The sequence below is a fragment of the Physella acuta genome, unplaced genomic scaffold, assembly GCF_028476545.2.
Source record: "Physella acuta isolate Inbredline_101_S28 unplaced genomic scaffold, ASM2847654v3 ptg000401l, whole genome shotgun sequence".
Lineage (NCBI taxonomy): Eukaryota > Metazoa > Mollusca > Gastropoda > Physidae > Physella > Physella acuta.
In genome coordinates this window covers 57,210-73,024 of record NW_026731920.1, presented here as the reverse complement: position 1 = coordinate 73,024, position 15,815 = coordinate 57,210, and the positions used below count along the sequence as shown (strand labels likewise).

The following is a 15,815-nucleotide window of genomic DNA, read 5'->3' as shown; positions in this document are numbered from 1 at the left end:
AATTAAGATTATAAGTTGCAAACAAACTAAAATCTTTTCTTTCACTAAATCCCTATATTTAAAAACATATTTGCCTTTTCCAAATTAATGAATAAATAAGAACATTTAAAATTTTTACAATTTATAGTCAAGTTACAACAGCACAATCTAGCAACCACTAAAGTAATAGGTTAGAGCTGGTCAGACAATTACAATGTTATTTAATAACAATTATCAGGGAAACCAGGTATTTTATCAATGTGTATTTAAGAAAAACAATTAATCACAAAAAAGTTCAATGATATAAAAAGGAAAGTTATACACAGCTACAATGATGTTTTACATTTACTCATATACCTGCAATGTAAAATTTACACTGTTTTGGTTAGTTTGCACAATTTTCACTAATGTATATTCTCCAATTCCATTAAAAATAAATGATCGTTGATCCAAGGTGACAATGTGAGGGTCTCCAAAAAAAAATCCTAAGAATATGAAAATAAAATACAGTATAATCAACTATAAAACTGCTTAAATAACTCCTTTAAATAGTCTACTTGAAATACATTCTAATATATAAAAACGATCTTAAATATTATTAAACTGAAAATATGTTTTGAAATCAACCAACATGGCAAAAACAACACAAGTACTAAAAAATGTACATAGTTTTAGTAATTGTTCTGATACATTTGTTAGTTACACAAACTCAGTACTTTTGCATTTTGTTACAGTCATAAAATTTTATGAGCAATATTAAACTTGCCTTGCGTAAGCCTACTACTTACTTAAGTCAATAACAATAAATATAAGAAAACATATGAAAGAACTGAGATTTTATTTATTAATGGTACATTACCCCTGACCCAGTTACTTCCAGTGCAAGACCTAACAGGTCGTAAAGTATAATACAGATCACACAAGTTGGACTGTGTACAACACCAATCTTTAGGGTCTTCGTCATACTGAATATGTTCTTTGTAAATGTTGTCATTGAGAGAATTATATCTCTGGAGACTTCCAGCTTGTGGGAATGTATTTAAAAAACCTGAGCCTTCATTAGCACTGTAGCAACATCTCTAAACAGAAAACAACAGAACACCAAAAATTATATTTAAAAGTAAAATGTTTAGTATCACCTATAATGATAAGTACAAAGTACATTAAAATGTAAAATAAATTGGTAAGAAGTTTGAAAAAGTTTATTTTTTAAAATGCCTGGTTGTACCTAGTATTTAGAGTACTATTCCCATCTGACATTATTTTTTATCCTGTCGTAATGCATTAAGTAGCTTATTCTATACAAAATAATACCAATCAAATTTCTTTTTATAACTATCTCTTAAAATCAACTGAAGAACATGGTCTACTTCTAGCTTATTCAACTTGAAAATTTCAAAAATTAAAATAAAGATCACATGAGATTTTTTTATATTTTGATATAATCATAATGGGTAACTCCAAAATTATGGGTACAAATATATTTTATCATCTTTTTCAGTTCATGCTCTCGACAAATGGGGAAGTTTTGTTACAGCTCATCTGTTTCAACCACCTCGGCATACAGAGGGATAGTGGGGTCAGCTGTGTGAGCCATATAAGTTTCCCTAATGTGTGTCAGGTACCCATCAGAGCTTGGTGGATTCACTGATGTCCCACATATGCCTACTATGACCTCAATACTTTTGGGTCAGCAGTCTAAAATCTAACCATGGCATCCTTTAAAAATGTATTTACCCTTCCTAAATCTCCATAAAAAGGCAAGAGATCAAAACAGTTTCCTCTTTGCTGTGCTTCAAAGCTTTGAATCCATATTGGGCTGTTTCTTGTAGCAACTTCATTGCAAGGGCATGCAGGCAATAAATTTTGGTTCCAGTTTGTTATATCTAATAGAATAAATTTAAAAAAAAAAAAATATCTATGCTATGACAATACTGTTAAATTGCAAACTATTCTAAAGTGTTATATAAAACATAAAAAAATAATATGCCTGCCTTTTACAAATTGAATTAGTATTTTTGATGTTAAATTTATTGACCTCAAAAAAAATCATGTATGTTAAAATCAAGTATTTACTTTGTAGCTCTACTTGGTTTGCATTAAACCAGGCTCGACACTTTCTTCTGAAGTTCTCTTTCTCCCCTATTTTAAAAATCCAGTAGCCACGTGTTCCTAGAGAATTTATTTTTTGAGAATATTTGTTAATAATTTTTTCAATAAAAAACTCAATTAAACTATTTTTTATGGAAACTATTGGTTACTTACTATTATCATTACCCACAACTTTATCAAAGCTGTAGTAACTTGCTAGTGAAGTATCAAAACTAAAACTTGCCCAACCAACTTCAACTATTCTGGCTGATAATGGTTTAAATTTCATTGCACCATTAATGTATTTGTATATGGCATATGTAGTATGTCCATCTGATATTAATATGCATTGGAATGAAACACGCTGAAAAAAAGGTAAGCTATAAATAAAAAAGCTCTTAATCTACAATGTTGTAAACTATCTAAAATTGTAAGTTGCATTATATATAACATTGCTCTGTTTCTTTACACAAATTATTAGGTTATTTAAACTAATTATTTATTTACAAAATATCATTATATAGCCAACTAAATATTTTCTTCTTCTTCGCTCTTAATTTTAGTCTTGAAAGGGATTCCCTCCAACACAACTAAGAATACGTGTCAACTGGTTATACGCCAATATCAGCCTGCTTTTCTTTTAGGATTTGCTTCCATAGCATTTGTCCAACCAAGAACAAACTACAAGGCAGCAGATGTTTGATTTTGGAGTTTTCTCTCCTAGAAGAGTGGCTGTCCCCAGTTATTGAGCCTCATCTGCCCAGGGGTTTGAACTCAGAGTTTATCAGTCTAGCAACAATCAGCTTTACCGACAATGCTGACCTTTAAAAGAAAGAAATTTAAAAAACCATCCTAACATATTTACTTCTTCTAAACTTCCATTTGTGTCATGAGCTGGGACATTTTCCCATGTAACTACTATGACAGTTGTGGCAGTGTAGTTACTTTTAGAGAATTCTGAAACATCTGCATTGGCTTTGGCAAATACTTTACCAGCCAAAGGATTGATGGAATTGAGGTCATATTTCTGAAAAAAAATTAGATGAAAATGTTTTGACATTAAATTAATATATGCTCAATTGTTGAATGTAAACTATATTAAAGCAAAAAAAAAGTAGTCATGATTGATTTACCTGATAGTAAACATTACAATTATCATTGTCTACATTATCAAGATCAGTCCAGTACACTGCTAACAGCTTGAGCTGGTAATTGTTTTTGTCCAATACAGGCAACCTCTGGGGGTTAAAACTTGAATACTCTTTTTCTAGACTTATTAGCCCATTCACTGATACCTAGTGTTATGAGATATAAAATGGGTGAAGCTAGTATTAAGTAACTGTTATTATAAACATTTTAATTGTATTTTAAATTAAGCACATATAAAAATACATTACATTAAGTTTAAATTCAAACATGAGTTAATTTAACTGTACAAAAAAAAAATTATGGTTTCTTAAGAATTTGATAAATACTGTTATAAGAAATAATTGAATTATATAATACATACATACCCATATGGAACTAATATAACTTTGTTGGTATGGAATAAAATCTTCTATGTATATACTACCAGTAGCTAACTCATTATTTTTTGGCAAGGTGTTGTCATTTTGAATAGCACCATATGGGTAAACATCTTAAAAATCACACAAAAAATATTATAAATAAAACTGTCAAATTAAAGTTTTTCTTTCATGGAAAAAATGCTCAATAAATATCTTATTATATTAAGGCAATTGAATTACATGTTTTTTTAGTTTAAAAAGATACTTAAATTACCTGTTTCACAACTGACACCACTCCAGCCAGGTTTACATGTACAAAACCCTGTTTTGTCATCACATTTTTCAGTGTTGCTGGCATTACAAGTGCATGCTTTGTAACACTTTGTGCCCGCAAGTGTTGCATCACAAGCTATTCAAGACAATAGGTAAAACACAAGAATACTAATGATGAGAACAATGTAACTGACATACACCTTAATTTTGTCACAAGTATGTTACATGGATTTGTTTCAAGTCTTATAAAACCTATCAATAGGGGACAGTGGGGTAGGGAAGGAGAGTTTATGGTTGCTGACTCCAAATGTTCATATCTTGAACCCCTAGACTGTTGATGCTTGTTAGCCAGGGACAGCAACCCATCTAGGTAATTTAAATCCCCAAAATCAAAAGACTGCTGCTTTGTAAATTTTTATTTTTTATATAATTGTTTTCAAATCTACTACTTCAACATGGAATCGTGTGACCAAAGCGGTACAGTGCTAACCTGGAAGTCTCAAATTTGAATACGGGTCCAAGTGAGTAGAATGTCCGTGAGTCCACTCAACTCATGTTAGGGAAAATAAAGGCGGCTGGGCAAAGTGCTGACCACACCTTTCATTCATATGCACTTAATAATCTGCTCAAGGGATTACTAGGTCTAAAGATGTTTCTTTATTACTTACTCCTACTTCAACACTCTATTATTGTATAGTTTATAAGTTATTATGTTAACATAAATAAATAAATCAGAAGTAAATTTACTAAACCACCTGAATTACAATTCTCCCCACTCCATCCAGCCTTACAGGAACAAGAACCAGTTACATCATTACAGTCTATTGTGTTGCTCATGTTACAACTGCATTGGTTGATACAATCCACTCCATAATGTGTGTTATCACATGCTGCAGGAGATTATAAAAATCATATAACAGCTAGTGATCTTTTCTGATATGAACTGTCAAAGTTAAATTTATCTGTATTCATGTGTTTTCTCATTTTAATTGTTCTGCCATACGTGTCTACACTTAGGCTAGAAATAAGTTTCTTTATACAGGCATAATAATTCAATTTATGTAGATCTAGGTACATAGAATACAAATGGTTATAGCTAACAGGTAATCAATTACTAAATTATCCTTTGTTGAATAAGAATGTATTTTAAGTGGTGTTATTTTATTTGTGAAACCTAGTAGATGACTCTTCTACACAACAGTTAAAAATAGTGATTTCAACAACATTTTAAAATATATTATTCAACAACATATCGTGCATTTGTGTTTTACTTTACACATCCAACTGATCTAACCTTATTTACCAAACAACTATAATTATGTAGTACCTATATCACATTTAGCTCCACTCCATCCAGCTTTACATGAACAAGATCCTGTTGTATCATTACAGTCCGCTGTATTGTTTATATGGCATGAGCAACTTTGGGAACAGTTGACCCCAAAATGGATTGCATCACAAGCTGCAAGTGAGCAGTAACACATTAGAGCATCTAATATAATACTTATAATACACAGCCACTCGAAACATCAAATCAATATTTTTTGCAACTATATTCTTAGAGATAGAACAGAGAGTACATCTCAAAATATATGTTCTGTCTAATATGAAGGAATGTGTTACTCTGAATAGCAAATAGAAAAATGAAAGTTATGCCAGATCATAAACTCCTTTTTAAAATAACTATGTCTCACAGCTGTATTGATTATTTATTTTTTTCTATGGCATTTTAATAATATTTCACAAATATTAGTAATAAAATTGTGAAACATTTACAATATAATTACATAAATCACAAATGGCCCCACTCCATCCAGGTTTGCAGGAACAAAATCCTGTTGTATCATTACAGTCTTGTGTGTTGTTTATAGAACATGGACATGTCTGAGTACAGTTGATACTAAAATGTGTTGCATCACAAGCTGCAAATAGTCACAGAGAAAATTGTATAAATAAATATTTTATTTCTGACATCTAACAATGCAGCTATTAATAATGGAATGCAGTAAATTTACACTTTAGCAATGTGTGTTTGTTTTGGATAGGGAAAGCAATTTTTAAAAATATAATTGTAATAATGAGTAGATTTTTTATGTTTCAAAATGTCAACTAAAATAAGTGCAACTACCTATCCCCGCTGATCATTAATTTGTTACTTTCTGCATCTACTTACTATTGTAAAGAAGTAGGCCTATATGAAATTTTTTGGTTTAGTTTTTAAGCTAGTAGTAGTTGTAACAAAGACTAAAATTGATGATGAAAATATTAATGCTAATTAACATTCTTATTAACATCAGTTGTTTAAAAATTATTTTAAAAAACTATTTTTTAAAAGAATTAATTTTTTTTTTTAATTTGCCAAAAACATATTATACCTTCATTACATTTTGTACCACTCCATCCAGCCATACAAGAACAAGAACCAAGTACATTATCACAATCTATTGTATTGCTCATGTTACAAATACAGACATTGCTACAGTTCACTCCATAATGATCATCACTGCATGCTATAGAAAAGGTTTAACAACTATATATCAATGTGTCTTGAGCAATAATTGTTTGTTTCAATATTCAGACAATTCTGATAAATTGTGTATAACAAATTAGGCTTCTATTTAAGTTACTTATTTTATTTTTAACAAAATATTACCCAAATACCTTGACATGTTCCATTCTGTTTTTCATACCCTGTTACACATTCACACTCTGCAGATCCAATAAGATTGATGCACCTTTCATATTGACCTAAGCAGTAGCTGGTATTCAAGCATTCATTGATATCTGTATCACATTTTGTCCCAGTCCATCCTAATGCACACAGACATGACCCTGTTGTGTCATTGCAGTCTATTGTGTTGTTCATGACACAAGAACACTTGTTCCCACAGTAGAAGCCATAATAAGTCGAGTTGCAAGCTGTAATGTAAACACCTGATCAGCAGAGTAAATTACTTTTAAAAATGTTTATGTATTCAATTTTGGCCGGAGGCTGCAATGAATTATTATTGTGAAGAATCTTTAAAAATGTGGCAATAAGTTTCTATAAAAAGTAACAAGTATTTACTTGCTGAAATCATTATGAATCTCAGACTACTTAAGTAACTACTTCAAATGTTATTTATTTACAATTATACTAAAACCATCTTCTGATGTGCATTCTTATAAGGCTAATCTGACAAGTGTCTTCAATAAATAATAAATCTTTTTTTTTTAAATTCTGTAAATTTTAGTAAGTTAGAATATTACAAACTGAGTTTACCTTGGCAAACACCAGTTCTGTTATCAAATCCTAGTTCACATCGACATTCAGCTGAGCCTTGCAAGTTGTCACATTCTTCATGTACACCAAAACAGTAGCTTTTATTTAGACATTCATTTATATCTAATTCACAGTTTGTACCATTCCAGCCACCTTTACATAAACAAGCTCCAGTTGTATCATTACAATCAGCTGTGTTGTTGAAAACACAAGTACATTTGTTTTTGCAGTTTGGGCCATAAGTTGTTGCACTACAGACTGTAAATAAACATTAGGTTATAACAATAATAACATTAACAAAACAAGTGCAAATGCTATTACTTTTTACTTCTGTATTTAACACACCTAAATATCTATCCTTAAAAACAACCACTGATAAAAACATGTTTGCCTAATTTTAAGAAATAGAAGTACAATGAAATTATTAATATTTAGAAGTTACAAATTCAATCTCATCCAGTCAGTCTATGAAATTAATACCATCAAAGCTTACTAGACTTGCAACATTTTGACAAAAAACGTGGTATCTTCAGAAATTTGAATGTGATTTTTTATTAATTTTATAAACAGACCTTAAGGGCACAACAAAAGAAAGAAATATTCAAATCAGAACAACGATTTAAAAGTATTTTGTGATTTTGTAATTATATTAAGAACCTTTTTTTAAATAGTAAAACCTTTAAAATTACTAATATTTAATCATAAATTTAATTTATATAAATATAGTAAAAAAATTTAATGTTACCTTCATTGCAGGATATACCACCCCATCCAGCCATGCATGAACAAGAACCATTTACGTTGTCACAGTCTATAGTGTTGTTCATATTACAAATGCACTGGCTATTGCAGTTTAGTCCATAATATGTTTCATTACATTCTGTAAAATATTTACCATAATTTTAAAAACTCTAGGTTTACTTCAATAGTGTAAACTTCTCGACATTTTATAAAAAGAATATAAATTTCCTAGATAAGACTCATTGTTAAAATGTATACGATCTACATAAATAATTACATCAATGGGCAAAAGCATATATTTTTAAATCTATTTTTTTGTTATATTTTAGAAATGGCAAATATTTATTTAACTTGGTTAAACTTTCTCATTTGAAAATAAAACAGCATTGAAAAGGTTATTAAACCATATTGACTATTTGGTTTTTTGTAGTATTGTAAAGGTTAATGATGAAATTTTTAAAAATAGGAAAACCTTATGTAACTAAAATATGTAAATTATTGTGTAATTACAGAATTCAAGAACTACTTAAATATGACAATTTATATGTAATAAAAATATATAAATCACCATGAAACCCGAATATGTAAATCACTATGTAAATTTAAAGTACCTTGACAGGTTCTGTTAAGCTTTTCATACCCTGGTACACACCCACATTCAGCGGACCCAATAAGATTGATGCACCTTTCATGTTGACCTGAGCAGTAGCTGGTATTTAAGCATTCATTGATATCTGTATCACATTTTGTACCAGTCCATCCTGATGCACACAGACATGACCCTGTTGTGTCATTGCAGTCTATTGTGTTGTTCATGACACAAGAACACTTGTTCCCACAGTAGAAGCCATAATAAGTCGAATTGCAAGCTGTAATGTAAACACAGTTGTTTGTTTTTTAATAATTTTGTGTATAAAAGGGTGGTTTATTATGTGTGACAATTTGTAGTCATGGGAAATTTGTAAAAAAATAAATTTAAAGTGTAAAAATATTACACATTTTTGTTATAAAACATCCTGAAACATTTGGATTAATTGTTTTATCCTTCTGATTAATAAGACATACAAAGTGTTCTCCCTTAAATAACAAACGTTCCTTTGAGCTTCCCCATTCCCTCACACTGTTAAAATGTACATTTTCCCCACATGTTTATAAAGGTTCCCAGCATATTGCGGGATCGGAAAACTGTGTAAACAGAAAAGTGAGCAAATACAAACTAATTATACTAATATGCTTAAATGTTGTCATATTTCATGGAAATATGTTTTATTATGCTACATTATACATGTAGTCACCCTTTGTTAATGTTTATAAATGTTTGTTTCAAGAAAATAAAAATGTCATTGCGCACTTTTTAGTGCGCAATTTTCCTTGGTGTTATTTTCTGTTGCACATCTTTCCAGTCCTCATTTATAATTGTTGGTAGAACCAAAGCTCTTGTTTATCTAAACATCAAAATAGCCAACCATCTAGGGTTGAAAAATTTTGAAATCAATAAAGAAAAAACCCAAGATTTAACAATGAGTCAAGATAGAAGAGTCAAAACATGGAAAATGACTTTTAAAGCAGTCTCAGAATGCAAAATATATTTTTTTATATTGCTGTATTTTTTATTTATATAGACTGTACATTTTAGTGAAGTTTTTTTCATCACCCTGGAAATAGTCTGCTCGTTCCCTTACAATTGTCTACAGCTCCCGAAGACAAATTTTCAAAAAAAATTATCTAACTTAATACAAGCAGTAAAATGGAAATCAAAACACATCATACACTGTAATCATGATTTTGGTGACCATAAAAATGCGCAACCAAAAACAGCACAAAATAATGAGCACAAGGGAATATTTTTAAACTTATTATTTACGGATATCAGCAAAGAATGACCACATATGCATTGTAGCATAATAAAACATTTTTTCCATGAGATATGACAAAATGTATTAGTGTAATTAGTTTGTGTTTGCGTTTTTTTGTTTGTGCTGTTTTCGGAGGCACATTTTTTTCATTTGTGTATTTTTTTGGAAACAAATAATTTTCTTTTGTTTGGTCAAACTAAAGGGTAAATGTGTCTTATGCAAATAATAGCTATAGTTGAATAATATAATTACATTTGACACCAAATTACAAACTAAGCTTACCTTGACAAACACCAGTATTGTTTTCAAATCCTAGTTCGCATCGACATTCAGCTGAGCCCTTTAAGTTGTTACATTCTTCATGTATACCAATACAGTAGCTTTTATTAAGACATTCATTTATATCTAATTCACAGTTTGTACCATTCCAGCCACCTTTACATAAACAAGCTCCAGATGTATCATTACAATCAGCTGTGTTGTTGAAAACACAAGTACATTTGCTTCTGCAGTTTGGGCCATAGCTTGTTGCATTACATTCTTAAGATAAAAAAAGTGCAATAAAATTGAGGGTAGCATTTTTGTTAACAGAACTCTTTTTCATCGGCAAAGATAGTTTTATATAGTTAATGATGTAGTGAAATATAGCTTTACAATTGTGAATCCTTGCTATGGAAACAAAGTATGAAACATAATTACATTTAAAGGATGCTCTTAAGAAATATAAAGTAATTGATACGACTACAATATTAACAACATTACATAAAAAATGACAGCTTAATTTATGACTGCCATAAATATTTATACATATAGCCAATGTATATCAAATAAAAATATTAACCTTTACAAGTTCCATTAACTTTATAGTACCCAGATTCACAGCCACATTCAACTGACCCAGGTAAATTGTAACACTGTTCATGTAGGTCCACACAGAAACTTGTGTTCAAACACTCATTAATATCTTCATTACATAAAGTGCCATTCCAGCCACTTTTACACATGCAGTACCCTGAAGTGTTGTTACAGTCAATAACATTGCTCATGGTGCAGGAACAGATCATCTTACAGTTGAGACCATAATGTGTTGTGTCACACTCTATAAAAAGGGTAAATGTAGATACAAGTTTATCAATATTTTAAACAAGAAAGCAGAGAGCTCAATTAATCCTAAGAAATGTCATCTCAAAGTTGTAGGCTTACAAAAGTTGTTTTTAAAAAACACTTTCTTAATTAATGAAGCTGAAATTTTATTTAAAGCACAGGTACAATATTAATAATACTTGTAATTCTGATAACCAAATATTTTTTAATATAAATCTCTCAACTAGTATTAACACTTTAATAAAAACTTTAGTTTATTGTTTATACTAGACAAATGTTTTAAGTATTTGTGTTATAGCTTATATTCTCTGCCGACAAAATTGCTAAATTAAATTCATTTATATAAAACAGATTTCTAAAAGCAAAACTTTATTATAATCTAAGACAAATTCACTGCTAGAATTTACTCTGCATTAGTAAACTGCAAAATACATTTAAATACACCAAAGATAAGAAACAAAAAACAGCCATCTATGACTTATAAATAAACAAAAAAGAACTAAACCTATACAAGAGCCATCTGCATATCTGTGGTATCCAACATCACATCTACATTCAGCTGAGCCATTTAAATTAAAACAGCTATCATGTAAGTGTTTACAGTAGTTAGGATCTTCACACTCATCAATATCCAGTTCACAGTCTGTACCATTCCATCCAGATTTACATTCACATTCTCCAGTGCTTCCATTACAGTTCAGTATATGGTCTACTACACAGCTACATTCACTTGAGCAGTTAAAACCGTAATAGGTTCCATTGCATACTAAATAAGAATTGGAATGTATTTTAGTATATTTTAAAAAAATAAAACAATTATGAAAACATTATGTATTCTTTACATTACAAATCTGTTTAAAAATTAATTATTAAATTAAATTATATGATATGTATAAATACAAAAAGATTAGTTTATATTATTTACCTTGACAACGGTTATTAAAAATTGATCTCTCAAATCCGTCATCACATATACATTTATAGGATCCATTCAAATTGACACACACTTCATTTACTTGAGGGCAAGTACTGTTTGACAGACACTCATTGATATCTTCATCACAATCAGTGTTTGTCCACCCAGTTAAACATGAACACTTCCCTGTTTTGTCATCACAATCTACAGTGTTATTCATGCTACAAGTGCAAGTACTCGAGCAGTTCAAGCCATATTGGGTCTTGTTACATGCTGCAATTTTAAAAAACCCCAATAAAATGTTATCCTGAAAGGAAGCTACTTACATGATAGAGAGCCCTGAATTAAGAACAAAAATGGGAACAGTGTAGTTAGGTGAAAGAGTGTATAGTTGCTAACTCAAAAAGTCCTGAGTTTGGAAGCTTGGGCTGATGAAGCTCGTTAGCCGCTGACAGTAACCCATCTAAAAGATAAAGCTCTAAAATCAAATATCTATTGCTTTGCAGAAGGTTCGTGGGTGGACAAAGGCTATGGAAGCAAACCCAAAAAGAACAGCAGGCTGAAGTCAGAGTCAACGGACCAGATGGAAAATAAAACTGTAAATTTAAATAGTTGCAAACCCCTATCGAATTTTAATTTCTGTTATACTAACCAGTTTTGAATTTTACACCTTACAGTCCTATTAAATATAGTAAAATGGGCAGGTAGTAGTAGGGCTCCAAAAGTCTAGAGTTCAAACCCCTGTAAAGAGTTTGTTAGGACGTCCCTGAGTCCATCCAGCTCTGAGAAAGTATAGACGGTTAGGCATTGTGCTGACCACACTATCCCTTCATATGCAAATGTCTTAAGAAACAAGTGTGTAAGGTTTCAAGGTAATTACTTCCTTTTACTTAAGTTTAGCAACAAGATTTATTATTTACCCTGACAGCGATTAGTAGATATGTTTCTCACAGATCCTATATCACACTTGCATTCAGCAGAGCCAATTAGGTTGTTACAGACTTCATAAGGCCCTGGGCAATAATTGGTTGTGGCACATTCATCTATGTCCTCATCACAGCGAGTGCCTTTCCAACCGGAGTTACAAATGCAGTTTCCAGTAGCATTGTCACAGTCTTTGGTGTAGGTCATGTTGCAGATGCATTTGTTTTCACAGTTACGACCATAGTATGTTTCATTGCATGCTGTGGGGGTAAATAGTCTATTAATTTAAAATTTAAATATGTTTAAAGCTAATGAAGTCCAGATGTTATCACATGTAGATTTTAATGAAAAAATGATCCCATACATTATGACTGTTAGCCTGAATATTTCTGACTCAGATCTGCGGGATGTACCAAAGTCGACTCAGCTCTAATGAGTACCTGACTCACATTGGGGAAGCAAAGGCTGCTAGACAAAGTGCTGACCACACTTTCCCCTAGGGGATGGAGTGGTCTAGATCGTTCCTGAGTCCACCCAACTCTGATGGGTATCTAACTCAAATAAATGTGGCTGGGCATCGTGCGGACCACACTTTCTCTTCATATGCCGAGGTCACAGAAACAAGTGAACTCTACTTCACATGCCCTATAGACCGTCAGGTTTGAAAAGGGAACTTTGCACTATCCCTTTCTATGACGAGGTCTTTGATATAGATGAACTCTACTTTATCTACCCCAAGCGTCTTGGGCACGAATGAAAAAAAATTATAATGAATCCACACTTGATTTTTTTTATAATAAGTACTTGATTTTTTAATTTATCCAACTGGCTAGCACGGTTCCCAGAAAGAACCGCAACGGAAAAAAGCGCAACGGAAAAAAGCGCAAATCAAAAAGCGCAACGGAAATAAGCGCACACGGAAAAAAGCGCAAAGAGAAAAAAGCGCACACAGAAAAAAGCGCAAAGAGAAAAAAGCGCAAACGGAAAAAAGCGCAAAGAGAAAAAAGCGCACACAGAAAAAAGCGCAAACAGAAAAAAGCGCAAACGGAAAAAAGCGCAAAGAGAAAAAAGCGCACACGGAAAAAAGCGCAAAGAGAAAAAAGCGCAAACAGAAAAAAGCGCAAAGAGAAAAAAGCGCACACAGAAAAAAGCGCAAACAGAAAAAAGCGCAAACGGAAAAAAGCGCAAAGAGAAAAAAGCGCAAACGGAAAAAAGCGCAAACAGAAAAAAGCGCACACGGAAAAAAGCGCAAACGGAAAAAAGCGCAAACGGAAAAAAGCGCAAACAGAAAAAAGCGCAAACGGAAAAAAGCGCAAACAGAAAAAAGCGCACACAGAAAAAAGCGCAAACAGAAAAAAGCGCAAACGGAAAAAAGCGCAAACGGAAAAAAGCGCACACAGAAAAAAGCGCAAACGGAAAAAAGCGCAAACAGAAACAGAAAAATGCGCAACCAGAAAAAACACAACGAAAAATGTGCAAAAGAGAAATTTAGCACAAAGACCATATGGACTAGATGACACATTTATACATGACTGTTAGGGCTGCTGTGAGAGTGTCGTGTTTGATCACGTGATCTACTACCATTTAAAGCGTACCACTACCATCTGCATTCCCATCACCACGATACAGGCGATAATCACTTTACACAATGCCTATTATTTTCTTGGTCAATAATTATTCAACTACTATTCTCGTATAAACATAAAACTATCGACATTACACGAAGTATCTTTCACATTCTCCCTAGTCCGAACTACCTAGCTTGCATACTATAACAACCCGTTCCTATGGCAAAACTTCACTCTCTTTCATCCGCGTCATCAAACATGCATTCGTCATATCTCTCGTAACAACATTCATTCGCACCAAAATAACAATTTTGTATTTAATATTTTTTCACATCATGACGCACCTACCTACCTACCTACTACCCAACTACCCACCCACCTACCTACCTACCTAACTACCCACCTACCCACTTACCCACTTACCCACCTACCCACCTACCCGCCTACATACTTACCAAACTGCCCACCAAAAAAGTATCGGCGAAGTTCGTAAGTTTCGTAAACTGTACTAGACATCATTTTTTTAAATGAAAATTCATTGACATCATTGACATATGTTACATATATGTTACATTTTGCGACAACCTTAATTAGTGCGTTGGGCTTGTATGAAAACTCACTTCGAACTAACTCAATTAAATGCTATTTATTTTATCATTACGCGGTAAGCGTCACCCAACTGTTGTGATGTAAGGTGAGGACAGGTTCGACAATAAACCAACACGAAAGTACGAAAGAGACATAGATTGCCTATTAGAGAATTGACCCCTTAACTTTCCTAACCCCACCATTTATTATACCCTACCTAACCTCTAAATTTACTGCGCTAAATGTCACTTCCCTCCCAATCGTTCCTATTCTACAGAATTGTGTATACTATTTATTTACATTCTTTAATCTCAATATAACTAAAATAGACTTTTGTTTGAAGGGTAATGAAAACATGTAAACAAAAGGGACGCTACTCTAAATCTATGCGAATACTTATATGCAGTGGCGTAGGCGGGGGGGGGGGGGGTTTATGGGGGGTCATAACCCCCCCCCCCCCCCCAATAGACCCCTCGGTATATATATATATATATATATATATATATATATATATATATATATATATATATATATATATATATATATATATATATATATATATATATATATATATATATATATATATATATATATATATATGCAAATCGAAAGTTTGAGGGGGGGGAGGTACAATCGACAGTTTGAGGGGGGGGGGGGGAAGTCTGGAAGAAACACTGCATGTAGCCTATATAACAGAAGAGCTATGGTTGTTTATATCATTTTGCATTCGTCCGGTAAACATTTCAGTAAAATACCTTAAAAACCTTCCGTAACCTTTTTATAAAGAAACAAAGAGAGATGAAGTTTATAAATGTTAAAATAAATAGCATGTAATTGAGTTAGTTCGAAGTGAGTTTTCATACAAGCCCAACGCACTAATTAAGGTTGTCGCAAAATGTAACATATATGTAACATATGTCAATGATGTCAATGAATTTTCATTAAAAAAATGATGTCTAGTACAGTTTACGAAACTTACGAACTTCGCCGAAACTTTTTTGGTGG

At 32.0% G+C, this 15,815-nt stretch overlaps 1 protein-coding gene across 1 annotated transcript in view; it reads right to left on the bottom strand.

Annotated features, from left to right (window-relative positions):
- LOC131942324 (fibrillin-2) overlaps positions 1 to 15,815 on the bottom strand; it is a 47,680-nt gene that overhangs the window by 23,124 nt on the left and 8,741 nt on the right. The window contains exons 13-34 of the mRNA XM_059302136.1: positions 12,651 to 12,914; positions 11,740 to 12,003; positions 11,320 to 11,580; positions 10,552 to 10,809; positions 9,993 to 10,250; positions 8,466 to 8,723; positions 7,859 to 7,993; positions 7,114 to 7,371; positions 6,513 to 6,770; positions 6,227 to 6,361; positions 5,639 to 5,773; positions 5,179 to 5,313; positions 4,607 to 4,741; positions 3,853 to 3,987; positions 3,585 to 3,709; positions 3,204 to 3,365; positions 2,936 to 3,097; positions 2,245 to 2,434; positions 2,056 to 2,151; positions 1,717 to 1,865; positions 839 to 1,058; positions 337 to 464 (exon numbers count right to left, since the gene is read on the bottom strand). Coding sequence (XP_059158119.1) covers positions 337 to 464; positions 839 to 1,058; positions 1,717 to 1,865; positions 2,056 to 2,151; positions 2,245 to 2,434; positions 2,936 to 3,097; positions 3,204 to 3,365; positions 3,585 to 3,709; positions 3,853 to 3,987; positions 4,607 to 4,741; positions 5,179 to 5,313; positions 5,639 to 5,773; positions 6,227 to 6,361; positions 6,513 to 6,770; positions 7,114 to 7,371; positions 7,859 to 7,993; positions 8,466 to 8,723; positions 9,993 to 10,250; positions 10,552 to 10,809; positions 11,320 to 11,580; positions 11,740 to 12,003; positions 12,651 to 12,914 — 4,121 coding nt within the window. The remainder of the gene's footprint in view (positions 1 to 336; positions 465 to 838; positions 1,059 to 1,716; positions 1,866 to 2,055; positions 2,152 to 2,244; positions 2,435 to 2,935; positions 3,098 to 3,203; positions 3,366 to 3,584; positions 3,710 to 3,852; positions 3,988 to 4,606; positions 4,742 to 5,178; positions 5,314 to 5,638; positions 5,774 to 6,226; positions 6,362 to 6,512; positions 6,771 to 7,113; positions 7,372 to 7,858; positions 7,994 to 8,465; positions 8,724 to 9,992; positions 10,251 to 10,551; positions 10,810 to 11,319; positions 11,581 to 11,739; positions 12,004 to 12,650; positions 12,915 to 15,815) is intronic.